The sequence below is a fragment of the Electrona antarctica genome (assembly GCF_951216825.1).
Source record: "Electrona antarctica genome assembly, chromosome: 16".
NCBI classification, from domain to species: Eukaryota; Metazoa; Chordata; class Actinopteri; order Myctophiformes; family Myctophidae; genus Electrona; species Electrona antarctica.
In genome coordinates this window covers 10,467,621-10,482,929 of record NC_136797.1, presented here as the reverse complement: position 1 = coordinate 10,482,929, position 15,309 = coordinate 10,467,621, and the positions used below count along the sequence as shown (strand labels likewise).

At 46.5% G+C, this 15,309-nt stretch overlaps 1 protein-coding gene across 3 annotated transcripts in view; it reads left to right on the top strand.

Moving 5' to 3' along the window:
* The window catches only part of LOC306939173 (tyrosine-protein kinase JAK2-like), a 65,439-nt gene that overhangs the window by 27,342 nt on the left and 22,788 nt on the right, over positions 1 to 15,309 (top strand). For all 3 annotated transcript variants that reach the window (XM_079523698.1, XM_079523699.1, XM_079523700.1), the window contains 4 exons: positions 8,450 to 8,584; positions 9,789 to 9,876; positions 13,349 to 13,476; positions 14,748 to 14,886. In XM_079523698.1, coding sequence (XP_079379824.1) covers positions 8,450 to 8,584; positions 9,789 to 9,876; positions 13,349 to 13,476; positions 14,748 to 14,886 — 490 coding nt within the window. The remainder of the gene's footprint in view (positions 1 to 8,449; positions 8,585 to 9,788; positions 9,877 to 13,348; positions 13,477 to 14,747; positions 14,887 to 15,309) is intronic.

Sequence of the window (15,309 nt, the reverse complement as noted above, 5' to 3'; positions counted from 1 at the left end):
CACACACACACACACACACACACACACACACACACGGCCCCTTCATGGGCCTCTAACTCCCTCATTCATCTCCAATGCTCAGTGGGATCTGGTCTAGTGTACTTACTGTACTACAGTATAATCAGCTCATCCACTTAGTTTCTCATCATTGGGGCGTTTGGTTCTCCCTCCAGTCCGTCCGTCTGTCTGTAGACTTCAGTCTAGTCTCTAAAGGTTAACACAATCAGTGCCGGGATTCCTTCAAAATAGAAGCTCTGGGGTGGCGGAAAGACATGGCCGCTTTTACTCTGGAACCTCTGAATAAAGACATGGCCGCTCTTTACTCTGGAACCTCTGAATAAAGACATGGCCGCTCTTTACTCTGGAACCTCTGAATAAAGACATGGCCGCTCTTTACTCTGGAACCTCTGAATAAAGACATGGCCGCTCTTTACTCTGGAACCTCTGAATAAAGACATGGCCGCTCTTTACTCTGGAACCTCTGAATAAAGACATGGCCGCATTGGCCGCTCTTTACTCTGGAACCTCTGAATAAAGTCACCAATTTTGAACAAGAGTTCAAAATTCGACAGTTGAAATTCTATGCATGTAAAACCTGATTTCTCTTCTTCTATGAATGCCTTAGATCAGGGGTGGGCAACTTTGACGATGGAGAGGGCCACTGTCTATATTTCCACACTCACTCCAGAGGGCCACATTGCATATATTAGCCGATCTACAAGCTCAAAACGCGTCGCGCTGCGACGCGTTTTGAGCTTGTAGATCAGCTATTTTTGCTATATTTGAATTGAAATCCGGGAATATTGTTTTTGCTATTTTTAAATTGGAATCCTGAAAAGTAACCTTTTTATTTAATTTCAAATGCATTTAGTTATATAGTTATGTTAACTTTTTGAACTAAATACAAATACATTGGACATAAAAAAGGCAATACCATTTTAATACTAATGTAGACTGAAGTAATTAAACCGGGTCGTGTTTGAATTGCAACAGCTGAAATAAATACTATATCTATCCCGATGTTAGCCTACAGTATGGGCCACATTAAGTGACAAATTAAACATATAAAACTGTTAACACTCCGATTGCCCGGAGTTATTTAATCCATTCTCAGTGGTTCCAAAACTGTGGTGGTGCTATGGTTTTATTTAAAAAGATATTAACATATTATGCCGGGCGGCTGTGGCTGAGGAGGTAGAGCAGGTCGTCCAATGATCCATGGGTCGGCGGTTCGAATCCCGGCTCCTCCTGTCTACATGTCGAAGTGTCCTTGGGCAAGACACTGAACCCCAAATTGCTCCCGATGTGTTGTTTGGTACCTTGCATGGCTTCCGCTGCAATCGGTGTATGAATGTGTGTGTGAATGGGTGAATGTAATGCACAATCTATGTAAAGCGCCTTGGATAAAGGCGCTATATAAATGCACCATTTACCATGCCAATATATGGCAGGTATATGCAGAATATAGCCTATGCTGCAGTATATACCCAGGGGGCAAACCACCCTTTTTTTAGGAAACCTGCATTTGTCATAACATACAAAGTTGTCCACCAGAAATAATATCTATGACCCCATAGGATCACAACCTATATGGACAACTCGGTCAATTTTGTTGCGAAAGTCCAATATGGCCGCCCCCAATATTAGCCCCTATTAGTTATAATGGCGGGTGAATAGGGCAAAATTTTAAACTGAGAGATATTTCCACGAAACTTCTCAGGTTGATCAATGATATGAATACGAAAAAATGTTGTATTGCAAGTTTCCATGAAATCCAATATGGCCGCCACAATATGGCCGCCACATTATTAGCACCAAAAAAATAGGTTTTGGCTCTAACTTCTGAACCAGATAAGCTAGAAATGCAAACTTGGTGTCTATTTCATGGTTTCTGACCATGAGACTCAATGGAATATCTATTTTCATTATTGGGTGTGTCTGGACCCTTATTGTGCATATTTACAAGATGGTGGCTACCCGAAATAGTGCTTTACCATGATTTCTACCATGATTGTTGACTGTTTTGGCAAACACAAGCAATATTAATCCATTGGCTAAGATTCATGGCACAGAAGGAACATATTTTCTTGAGCTTGCATTTTGTCAAAATGGCTGCAAACATGAAAAAGAAAAGACATTACATTTCCTGTCAGATCCTATTACCCAGGGGGGCAAACCATTCCTTTTTTGGATACCTGCATTTGCCATAACATCAAAGGTTATCCACCAGAAATATCTATGACCCAATAGATTCACAACCTATGTGGACACACCGGTCAATTTCTTTGCTGGAAATCCAATATGGCCACCACAATATTAGCCCCCATTAGCCTATAATGCGGGTGAATAGGGCAACATTTTTAACTGAGGGATATTTCCACAAAACTTCACAGGTTGATCAATGATATGAATACCATAATTGTTTGTATTGGAAGTTTCCATGATATCTAATATGGCCACCACAATACTAGCACCCAGCAAATAGGTTTGGCTCTAAATTCTGAACCAGATGAGCTAGAAATACAAACTCGTGGTTTCTAACCAATTAAGAGCGTCTGCTAAATGCCTAAATTGTAACCACGAAAGATATTATTGTTCTGGGGTGTTTCTTTGCAGAAAGACATCCTTCTGGCTGTATTTTGGTTTTGTTCTACTGTTTTTTGGCATTTCCTCTGTTTATGTTGACAATCATCCCTGGCAGGGACGTGCATCGCCAAGCCGGACATCCCTTCCTTCACTGAGTCTGGATGGTCTCTCAGTGACGGGAATGCAGTCCCCTGTCCATCTACAGAGCCAGCCTGGCCTATGTCAATGAACAAGACAATATCATGTAGCTGTATCAAAGGCTGCCAGAAAATCTGTTCATGTGCCAGGGACTGGAGACAAGATGCAGCAGGAGCTTCACTCCATTCCTGACTGGGAATGTCTCAGATGCATGCATCATTCTGTGTGCTCTTTATGGGCCCAAAACCACTGGCTCAACTCCAGTCCGCTCCTCTGACAAGTGTCCTGCTCACTGACAAGAGTGACATCCTAGCACACTGGGAAGAGCACTTCAGTGAGGTCTTAAACAGAGAGTCCTCAATTTCCGAAGAGGATATTGCCACGATACCCCAGCTGCCAATCAAAGCTGATCTGGCTGGTAACAAGACAACTCACCCCTTTTCCGTTTTCCTCCCGGAATTTTCCCCAGTGAGGGGTGGGAGAGGCTGGACAGCAGACGGCTGGACTTTGAATTACGACAGCAGACAGCCTAAGTACAAATATATTTATGAAAAGCTACTACAGTGAAGTCTGTTCACAGAAGTTGTTGTAGGCTATGTGGGTATTAAAGTAGATAAGACGCGTCAAATGGAGTCTGTACGGCTGGAGATAAACGGACACATGACGTCGGTGGGAGAGCAGATTTTGTGTGTTTCTCTAACTATAAACATTCACGACAGCAGACAGCCTAAGTACAAATATATTTATGAAAAGCTACTACAGTGAAGTCTGTTCACAGAAGTTGTTGTAGGCTATGTGGGTATTATCTGACGAGCAGGCCCGGTTCTTCCTACAGGCCGACGAAGCGGCGGCTTCGAGCGCCATGGGGGAGGGGCACTCTGTCCCAACTCTGTCTGCCCAGTGTCCCCCCAGTGCCCCCCCAGTGCCTCCCCAGTGCCTCCCCAGTACCTCCCCAGTGTCTCCCCAGTGCCAGTGTCCCGCCAGTGCCTCCACAGAGCCTCCCCAGTGTCCCCACAGTGCCTCCCCAATGGACCCCCAGTGCCTCCACAGTGTCCCCACTGTCCCCCCAGTGCCTCCACAGTGTCTCCTCAAGACAGAGTAAAAAAAAAAAAAAAAAAAACTTTTTTTATTTTTTTATTTTTTGAGCATATTACAAAGTTATCCCCCTCACTGGGGAAAATTCCGGGAGGAAAAACGGGCAGGCACCGGGGTGAGTTGTCTTGTATTCATCTGGCTGACCAGTGCAGAGACAGTGAAAGCACTCCAACAAACCACTTCTGGAAAGGCACCAGGAGGTGATGGGTTGCCCGCAGACATCTACAAGAATGGAGGCATGGCACCTGTACCAGGTAATCTGGATTGGGGGAAGTCCCTCAAGACTTCAAGGACGCATCCATAGTGCATGTTTACAAGAGGAAAAGGGACAGGGCATACTGCGATAACCATCATGGTATAGCCCTCCTGAGTCCTGAACATCACAGGAAAGATCTTAGCAAGAATCATCCTCAACCGGCTAATCAGCCATGCTGAGAATGTTGTCCCTGGATCCCAATGTGGTTACCACGGAGGCAGAGGTACCTGTAACATGATCTTTTCCATTTGCCAGCTGCAAGAAAAGTGCAGAGAGCAGAAGGGTCTCTATATGGTGTTTGTCGACCTCACCAAGGCCTTTCACACAGTCAATCGTGAGGACCTGTGGCAGATCCCTGGCAAGTTTGGCTGTCCAGGGACATTGATCTCTCTCATCGCGTCCTTTTATGACAGGATGCCAGCCAGAGTCCAAGATAATGGTGATGCATCCCCAGTCAGGAATGGAGTGAAGCTCCTGCTGCATCTTGTCTCCAGTCCCTGGCACATGAACAGATTTTCTGGCATAGGCCAGGCTGGCTCTAGATGGACAGGGGACCATCACTGAGAGACCATCCATACTCAGTGGATGTCTTTCTGCAAAGAAACACCCCAGAACAATAATACTTAATAGAGGGAAATTATGGCTAAAATATTTATATATCTCTCGTGGTTAGAAACCATGAGTTTGTATTAGCTCATCTGGTTCAGAATTTAGAGCCAAACCTATTTTCTGGGTGCTAGTATTGTGGTGGCCATATTGGATATCATGGAAACTTCCAATACAAACCATTATGGTATTCGTATCATTGATCAACCTGTGAAGTTTCGTGGAAATATCCCTCAGTTAAAAATGTTGCCCTATTCACCCGCATTATAGGCTAATGGGGGCTAATATTGTGGTGGCCATATTGGATTTCTAGCAAAGAAATTGACTGGTGTGTCCATATAGGTTGTGATTCTATTGGGTCATAGATATCTGGTGGACAACCTTTGATGTTATGGCAAATGCAGGTATCCAAAAAGGGGTAGTTTGCCCCCCTGGGTAATAGGATCTGACAGGAAATTTTCTTTTTCATGTTTGCAGCCATTTTGACAATATGCAAGCTCAAGTAAATATGTTCCTTCTGTGCCATGCATCTTAGCCAATGGATTAATATTGCTTGTGTTTGCCAAAACAGTCAACAATCATGGTAGAAATCATGGTAAAGCACTATTTCGGGTAGCCACCATCTTGTAAATATGCAGAATAAGGGTCCAGACACACCCAATAATAAAAATAGGTATTCCATTGAGTCTCACATGGTCAGAAACCATGAAATAGACACCAAGTTTGCATTTATAGCTCATCTGGTTCAGAAGTTAGAGCCAAAACCTATTTTCTTGGTGCTAATATTGTGGCGGCCATATTGTGGCGGCCATATTGGATTTCATGGAAACTTGCAATACAAAAGATGTTCGTATTCATATCATTGATCAATCTGAGAAGTTTCGTGGAAATATCTCTCAGTTTAAAATGTTGCCCTATTCACCCCCCATTATAACTAATAGGGGCTAATATTGGGGGCGGCCATATTGGACTTTCGCAACAAAATTGACCGAGTTGTCCATATAGGTTGTGATCCTATGGGGTCATAGATATTATTTCTGGTGGACAACTTTGTATGTTATGACAAATGCAGGTCAACCCCCTTTGCCCCCTGGGTAATATGCCATATTCAGGTTCATATATGTGCATATATGTGGATAAATAGGAAATATGTGTCTCTATATAGCTTATGCAACTTATATTTTCATGTGGGGGGGGGTGCGTCAGCTAGGTCGGGAGGTAACAGGGGGTGTGTCAGCTAGGTTGGGAGGTAACAGGGGGTGCGTTAGCTAGGTCGGGAGGTACCAGGGGGTGCGTCAGCTAGGTCAGGAGGTAACAGGGGGTGCGTCAGCTAGGTCGGGAGGTACCAGGGGGTGCGTCAGCTAGGTCAGGAGGTAACAGGGGGTGCGTCAGCTAGGTCGGGAGGTACCAGGGGGTGCGTCAGCTAGGTCAGGAGGTAACAGGGGGTGCGTCAGCTAGGTCGGGAGGTACCAGGGGGTGCGTTAGCTAGGTCAGGAGGTAACAGGGGGTGCGTCAGCTAGGTCGGGAGGTACCAGGGGGTGCGTCAGCTAGGTCGGGAGGTACCAGGGGGTGCGTCAGCTAGGTCGGGAGGTACCAGGGGGTGCGTCAGCTAGGTCGGGAGGTACCAGGGGGTGCGTCAGCTAGGTCGGGAGGTAACAGGGGGTGCGTCAGCTAGGTCGGGAGGTACCAGGGGGTGCGTCAGCTAGGTCGGGAGGTACCAGGGGGTGCGTCAGCTAGGTCGGGAGGTAACAGGGGGTGCGTCAGCTAGGTCGGGAGGTACCAGGGGGTGCGTCAGCTAGGTCGGGAGGTAACAGGGGGTGCGTCAGCTACGTCAGGAGGTACCAGGGGGTGCGTCAGCTAGGTCGGGAGGTAACAGGGGGTGCGTCAGCTACGTCAGGAGGTACCAGGGGGTGCGTCAGCTAGGTCGGGAGGTAACAGGGGGTGCGTCAGCTAGGTCGGGAGGTAACAGGGGGTGCGTCAGCTAGGTCGGGAGGTAACAGGGGGTGCGTCAGCTAGGTCGGGAGGTAACAGGGGGTGCGTCAGCTAGGTCGGGAGGTAACAGGGGGTGCATCAGCTAGGTCAGGAGGTAACAGGGGGTGCGTCAGCTAGGTCGGGAGGTAACAGGGGGTGCGTCAGCTAGGTCGGGAGGTAACAGGGGTGCGTCAGCTAGGTCGGGAGGTAACAGGGGGTGCGTCAGCTAGGTCGGGAGGTAACAGGGGGTGCGTCAGCTAGGTCGGGAGGTAACAGGGGGTGCGTCAGCTAGGTCAGGAGGTAACAGGGGGTGCGTCAGCTAGGTCAGGAGGTAACAGGGGGTGCGTCAGCTAGGTCGGGAGGTAACAGGGGGTGCGTCAGCTAGGTCGGGAGGTAACAGGGGGTGCGTCAGCTAGGTCGGGAGGTAACAGGGGGTGCGTCAGCTAGGTCGGGAGGTAACGGGTGCGTCAGCTAGGTCGGGAGGTAACAGGGGGTGCATCAGCTAGGTCAGGAGGTAACAGGGGGTGCGTCAGCTAGGTCGGGAGGTAACAGGGGGTGCATCAGCTAGGTCGGGAGGTAACAGGGGGTGCGTCAGCTAGGTCAGGAGGTAACAGGGGGTGCATCAGCTAGGTCGGGAGGTAACAGGGGGTGCGTCAGCTAGGTCGGGAGGTAACGGGTGCGTCAGCTAGGTCGGGAGGTAACAGGGGGTGCATCAGCTAGGTCAGGAGGTAACAGGGGGTGCGTCAGCTAGGTCGGGAGGTAACAGGGGGTGCATCAGCTAGGTCGGGAGGTAACAGGGGGTGCGTCAGCTAGGTCAGGAGGTAACAGGGGGTGCATCAGCTAGGTCGGGAGGTAACAGGGGGTGCGTCAGCTAGGTCAGGAGGTAACAGGGGGTGCATCAGCTAGGTCGGGAGGTAACAGGGGGTGCGTCAGCTAGGTCAGGAGGTAACAGGGGGTGCATCAGCTAGGTCGGGAGGTAACAGGGGGTGCGTCAGCTAGGTCAGGAGGTAACAGGGGGTGCATCAGCTAGGTCGGGAGGTAACAGGGGGTGCATCAGCTAGGTCAGGAGGTAACAGGGGGTGCATCAGCTAGGTCGGGAGGTAACAGGGGGTGCGTCAGCTAGGTCAGGAGGTAACAGGGGGTGCATCAGCTAGGTCGGGAGGTAACAGGGGGTGCGTCAGCTAGGTCAGGAGGTAACAGGGGGTGCATCAGCTAGGTTGGGAGGTAACGGGGGTGCGTCAGCTAGGTCGGGAGGTACCGGGGGGTGCATCAGCTAGGTTGGGAGGTAACGGGGGGTGCACGGCCATAAAGGTTTGGAAACCACTAATCATAGCGCCCAGCGATTTATAGCAGCGGAGCACTTTTAGCGACGGATCGGATGTCATCCCGGATGTGGATGTAGCAGCTAAATGTAGCCAAAACACTCTAGAGCCGATCGACAACAAAGGTATGATTAAATCTAACGCGACCGTCTAACACATAATCTTTTACTTAATCTTAGACTTTTCTTTTCTTAGAATTGGACGGGATGATTTAGATCGTGAGTTATTAACGTTTTAAGATTTTCGTTCTCGTCGGCTAAACAGGGGGGGGAACATTTTCGATGACGTCCCACTATGGCGCAACATCAAATGTTGCGCAACAGGCCCGCCCCAGGCTGTGGAGCGATGCTGTGGTTTTGATATCAATGATCTTCGTCTTTTGGATAAAACTTCGTCCTCCTGGGCGCTGGGTTTTACTAATTTAAAGGACGGAATTAAAAGACGGGATAACGATAGTCTTGTTTGTTTCCTGTAGAACGAGAGTCTTGGCCAGGGCACGTTCACCAAGATATTCCGCGGTGTACGGCAGGAGCGGGGAGACTACGGAGAGGTCCACCAGATGGACGTCATCGTGAAGATCCTGGACAAGGCTCATCGTAACTATTCTGAGGTGGGATATATATATATATAGGCTACATCAGTGGTTCTCAAACTCTGTTCATGTCGACGGAACCCAGGGACCCCCCCAGAATCAAAGATTTGAGTTAAAAACGTTCGCTCTGAAACAATTATGTTCAAAGATTTGTGCCACATTTTCACGATTTTTCAAAAATAGCAGACCTACAAGCTCATAGCGCGCCACTCGGTGGCGCGCTATGAGCTTGTAGATCTGCTATTTTTCAACAGCTAAAGCATAACATGACCCAGATAAGAGAGGATTTTTACGGCTCTTGCAGTGATTTTCAACCATTTTCATTTCAAGGACCTGCAAGGTTTGACATGCATTAGGCTACGGACCCCCATTTAGTGGCATTTCTATCTCTGGGACCGCAATTTATATTGTAAAATCACTGTTAATTTAACTCTGGTTAATGGAGTGAACCAATTGGTTCATAACTATCTCTAATTTAGCCAGGGACCCCCTGGAACTCCCTCAAGTACCCCTAGAGGGGTCCCCGGACCCCACTTTGAGAACCAATGTGCTACATGACCGTTTACCACGTTGCAATACATAAAAAATGGAAACCCCACTGGAAAATGGATTGATTGATTGATTAATTGAGTGAATAAGTGGGCTGCGATTAAATCAATTGCTCAATTTCCCTTTCATTCCGTGTCAGAAGTGACATCATGGCGCGAGGGAGATGAGTTAAGAATAGGGTCCCTAATTATTTGTTCCGTAATATGGCTGATGTCCTGTCTGCATGTCTGAACCCATTTAGACCATGAGGACGATTCTACAAATGTCTTCTAAATCCTGACAGTTTTCTGAAAACCCCATGTTTCTATGTCAAGGATAATAGAGCATGCACCTCCACTCTAGCCCAGGTGCTGGACAAAAGGCAGTACAAGAGGAAAAAATAGAGTCCGCAACATTTATTAATTCAACGTTTCGATCACTAGGATCTTCTTCAGGAATCATCTTTCCCAAAGTGGGGTCCGGGGACCCCCAGGAGTTCCAAGGGGTCCCCAGCTAAATTATAGTTTGGAACCAAATGGACCATTATGGGTCTGTAACTCTGAGTGTGTAGAAATGATTCGCGGGCTAATTAGTGTCAATTTGGGGGTCCTTGGGAACCACTGATTTTGTAGACATTTTGTAGAATCTGGTCTCAGTCGTAAAATGGGTTTAATTTTCTTCTCTCTTCAAACAGTCGTTCTTTGAAGCAGCCAGTATGATGAGCCAGCTCTCCCACAGGCATCTGCTCCTGAACTGTGGCGTTTGTGTCTGCGGGGAGGAGAGTAAGTACAACACGCAGACACACTGCAATGAATAAGTCATTAGTTGCACTTTGTTTTAACCCATTTTGACCTGAGATCAGATTCTAAAAATGTCTTCTAAATCCTGACAGTTTTCTGAAAAAGCTATGTTTCTATGTCAGTCGATTTTTCAAAAATAGCAGACCTACAAGTTCACTCGGCACTCGGTGCCGCGCTATGAGCTTGTAGATCTGCTATTTTTCAATAGCTAAAGCATAACATAATGCTAACACCAAAAGGGGTTCCCGCCCAACATGGGTTAATTACAATTTGCTATTTAGTTGTATAATGCAATACAGAGTGACTCACAGAAAATGAGACACAAAAACAGAGAATATGCCAAAAGTGATATCATTATAATGTACTGTATTTCCAACATTAGAGGCACGATAATGCGATAACCAGTGGCATGCACAGATAGACACTAGGGGGTGCTAGAGCCCCCTGCCCTTTTCCCTCTGGACAGCAATGTGCCCTTTTGTTTTTGTTTTTTGTACAGTGTACACTGTACAGCATGTGGACCATGGTGACATTGATCAATTCTTGATAAAAAAGCTTCTAATATATTATATTTAGGCCCCAAAATCTATAAATCTCACACTATTAAGGCAACCGGCCGGTTCCACGCGCTGCACAATGTGCCCTTTTTTCACTTGAGCACCTGCCCCTCTAAATGTCTGTGCACGCCACTGGCGATAACTATAGATTTGTATAGAATCGATTTTATTTTTTATTTTCTTTAGAGAGAGAGAGAGGTTAGCCTGTGAATCTCAATCTGTCACAGTCGTGTCTCAACATCGCACACGCCCAGTTGATGAGCTGAACCTGAAAGCAGCTATTAGACACTCGGAGCGGGAAGGGACGTTTGTGATTGGCTGGCTGTAGCATGTTCATGCAGGGCGAGTGGGGGAGCAGCATAATTATCCTTTCCTTTTATTAAACCTTTCAACTTTAAAAATAGGTTTTGACAATAGACATATTATGGTTATGCGTGCGTAATGAGTGAGTGATTGTCTCACAGCAATCAATAATTGGATGGCCCAAAACTTCCTTCAGCTAAATTCCAACAAAACAGAGATCTTAATCATAGGCCCTGAAAGCATCTCCAACACCGTACGGCTCTCCCTATAGGCCCTCTGGCATCCAACATAAACCATTCCGCTAGAAATCTGGGTGTCCTCTTCGACAACCGCATGAACCTGGAATCCCATGTTAAGAAGGTCACCCAGTCCTGTTTCTTTCACCTTCGTAACATCTCAAAAATCAAACCAGTCCTCACTCCCCAAGAAAAATCATCCATGCTTTCATCTCCTCCCGCCTCGACTATTGTAATGGACTCTACACCACCCTCAGTTCCTCCTCAATCCATAAACTTCAACTAATACAGAAACAGCTGCCAGGATTCTCACAAACACACACCGCAGATCTCACATTACTCCCGTGCTTGCTGCACTCCATTGGTTGCCAGTCAAATCCAGGATCAATTTCAAAATTCTCTTAATAACATATAAGGCATTACACGGACTGGCTCCACTTTACATCTCTGAACTACTGCATTCAAAGCCAAATACACGTTCTCTCAGGTCCTCTGATAAAGGCCTTCTGTCTATTCCAGCAACTAGACTCAAAACAAAGGGTGACCGTGCATTTGCAGTGGTTGCCCCCACTTTGTGGAATGCCCTGCCCGTTGTGCTAAAGAATGCAGAGTCTGTCGACGGTTTTAAGAACTTGCTAAAAACGTGTTTATTTCGTCAGCACTTTATTTTATGATGTATTTTTACTTGAAAGGTGCTCTATAAATAAAATGTACTTACTTACTAATGATTATGTTCTAAAATACACGCCTCGAGGATTTGGAAATGGAACGTATCCACTGGTGGTGGGTGTGTCACAGGGCGTGTTCGGAAATACCGCACCGGAGCACACTCGCCTATTAGTTTGCATTGCACAGTGCGCTCAGTGCGCTATTTCCGAACGTGCCCACAGTGTGTGCGCGCAGTCACAGTAACAACACGAACACTAACACGAACATCATCATGGCGGCCCCCCCCCCCCCCCCACATGTATGGGGGGGGTTCACGTACTGTACATGATGGAAAACACAACTACTGTAATTGCGGTTTATTTTACTGATATTTTAGTCTCTGTGTCGACCAAATTCAATTTCGGTTTCCCCCCCCGAGACATAACTGGTCTCCGGGGGGGGGGGGGGGGGGGGGGGGGGGGGGGGGACCCTGTGCGGGGTTGCCAGTGACTAAACCCAGAACTCTGTGACTCAATGGGGAGCACTTAGCGGTTTCGGATGTTATCAAAATTATTGAATCTCCGTCATGAGCCCTTATCAAGACCATGCAATGGAGCCAGCCATTTCCTACATGCCAATGATGCCATTGCTGTCAGCCATTGTCCGACGTCTTGTTTGGCGACTACCGACTCTGTTACTAACCCTATAACCCTAACCTCAGTCTTAACATTGTTGTATAGCGCAGTTTCACCTTGTTTTCGCTTGGTTGACAGTAATAGAGTTGTCTGAAGTAGTCTGAAGACCCACCTTTTCAGACTCCATCATGGCCCATAGCACTTATCCTACCCCCTTAGATAGCACTTTTTAGACTTAGATAGCATTTGAAACAGACTTATAGCATGTCATGTAGACAGCACAATAATTGCATTGTATGTAGTCATAGCACATCATAGTACATATGTATAGCATAGTATAGTATATATGTATAGTTAATATGTATAGTGTCATTATATAGATATGTTCTAGTTACGTTCTTAGCTTACGCATGTTTCTTGATAAATGCATTTTATATATGTGATGTATTCCCATACTTTTGTTCTTGCCTAATGTAAGCCGCTCTGGATTAAGAGCGTCTGCTAAATGCCTAAATTGTAAATTGTAAATTGTCCGAATAACATTTTTTTCAGACCAAGTAAAAAGTACTTAATTTTTAGTACTCGCCGATACCGAGTACCGATACGAGTACTTTATTTTTGTTGAGTAACCACTTATTTTACCCCCTTTTTCTAATAGCTGCAGATGTATCTCCGATCTACACTTGTCAGTTGTCATGTATGCTTGTAGATCGGCTGTTTTGGGTGATTTGCTGCAGTGTTACCAAGTTTCATGCTTTTATGAAAATGTGAACGATTCACCTAAAATCTCGTCCCAATCTCCCGGACTGATATGCCTTTCATGCGGAAGGTTGTGGGTTCGAACCCTGCCTGTGGTCGACGTCAGCATAAAGGGCATGTGGTCGCAACGGGTTCCTCCTTTAATACATATGAATATGTTTGTATTGATCTACTTCTGCTATTCCAGCCTCTGCAATCTATAATATCATGTACTTTGTACTGTGCAGCATACTTTGCATGTTATGTTGTATTATGGATGTACTCTGTACTGTAGAGTCATTATAATATGAACTGTCTCCCCATGTGTCCTTGTCAGACATGATGGTACAGGAATATGGCAAATTTGGCTCCCTGGACACCTACCTGAAAAAAAACAAGAGTTGTGTCAACATCACTTGGAAACTCGAGGTGGCCAAGCAGCTTGCCTGGGCAATGCACTACCTGGTAAGACTCCTGACGCGAAATAACACACACACACACACACACACACACACACACACACACACACACACACACACACACACACACACACACACACACACACACACACACACACACACACACACACACACACACACACACACACACACACACACACACACACACACACACACACACACACACACACACTGGGCATCAGCTCCTATACAATGTAATGTCTCCTAAATCATATCAGTGGTTCTCAAAATGCTTCATGTCAAGGACTCCCAAATTGATACACATCAGACCACGGACACTCATATGACGCCCATGTATGCCAGGGAGCCCCTTAACCGTTTCCGTACATAGGACGTCGCCACACGTCCTAGGGGTCCCAATCGACGCGTTTGACTGCCATTGTATTGTTTTTCCACTAACCTTTGAAGAACCACCCGGCCGCGGCCGTCGTCGTTCCATTTCATGAAAATCCGCCTTAAAATAATGTGATCGTTTCGTAATAGTGTCCAGAAATATTCCACAGTCCCGACGGCGGAAACCATGTATCTCTTATAAGTGATCAAAAACAGCCAATTAAACAATGAAAACAAAAAGTTGGGAATGTCGTGAACCGCAGGGAAATGTCTCTTTATCAATTAAGTCGGGAATGTCGTGATCCGCAGTCAATGTGTTGAGAGAAGATTTTTTTTCGGAGGTTAATTGATTTTTAAAGTCTTCTTCATATTTTACCTCGTCTGTCACAGTTAAAAAGACAAAGTACAAAAAAATAACATTTAATCCAATGAGAGGGTATCAAACAGGGGACGTTACACAGAAATCTCAGAAGCTTTAACCCATTCTGGGCGGGAACCCCTTTTGGTGTTTTAAGCATTATGTTATGCTTTAGCTGTTGAAAAATAGCAGATCTACAAGCTCATAGCGCGCCACCGAGTGCCGCGCTATGAAGTTGTAGGTCTCCTATTTTAGAAAAATCATGAAAATGTGGCACAAATCTTTGAATGTATATTCTTTCAGACCGTTTTTTTAACTCAAATTTTTGCTTCTGGGAGGGGGGTCCCTGGAACAACATATTTTCAGATGGGGGTCGGCCGCCAATTACATATAATGTTTGGGGTCCTCGACATTCTTCTGAGCACCACTGAATATAGAAACATAGGTATTTCAGAAAACTGTCAGGATTTAAGAGACATTTTCTAAATTTCGAAGTCAGGTCTCCCATAATTGCGGCGGTTTCCATAATACATAATGTCTACAATCACACACGTGTGCGCACACAGGAGGACAAGAGTCTTATCCATGGAAACGTTTGTGCCAAGAATGTCCTGTTGATCCGAGAGGAGGACCGGAAGACAGGCAGCCCGCCCTTCATCAAACTCAGCGATCCTGGTATCAGCGTCAGCGTGCTGCCCAAAGACGGTGAGTCATCAGTCACTGTGCTGCCCAAAGACGGTGAGTCATCAGTCACTGTGCTGCCCAAAGACGGTGAGTCATCAGTCACTGTGCTGCCCAAAGACGGTGAGTCATCAGTCAGCGTGCTGCCCAAAGACGGTGAGTCATCAGTCACCGTGCTGCCCAAAGACGGTGAGTCATCAGTCACTGTGCTGCCCAAAGACGGTGAGTCATCAGTCACTGTGCTGCCCAAAGACGGTGAGTCATCAGTCACTGTGCTGCCCAAAGACGGTGAGTCATCAGTCACTGTGCTGCCCAAAGACGGTGAGTCACCGTGCTGCCCAAAGACGGTGAGTCATCAAAGTGTTCTGTAGAAAAGTGTTCCATACCAGTGGTTCCCAAACTTCTTCGTGTAAAGCAGGGGTTCTCAACCCGTGGGTCGCGACCCCT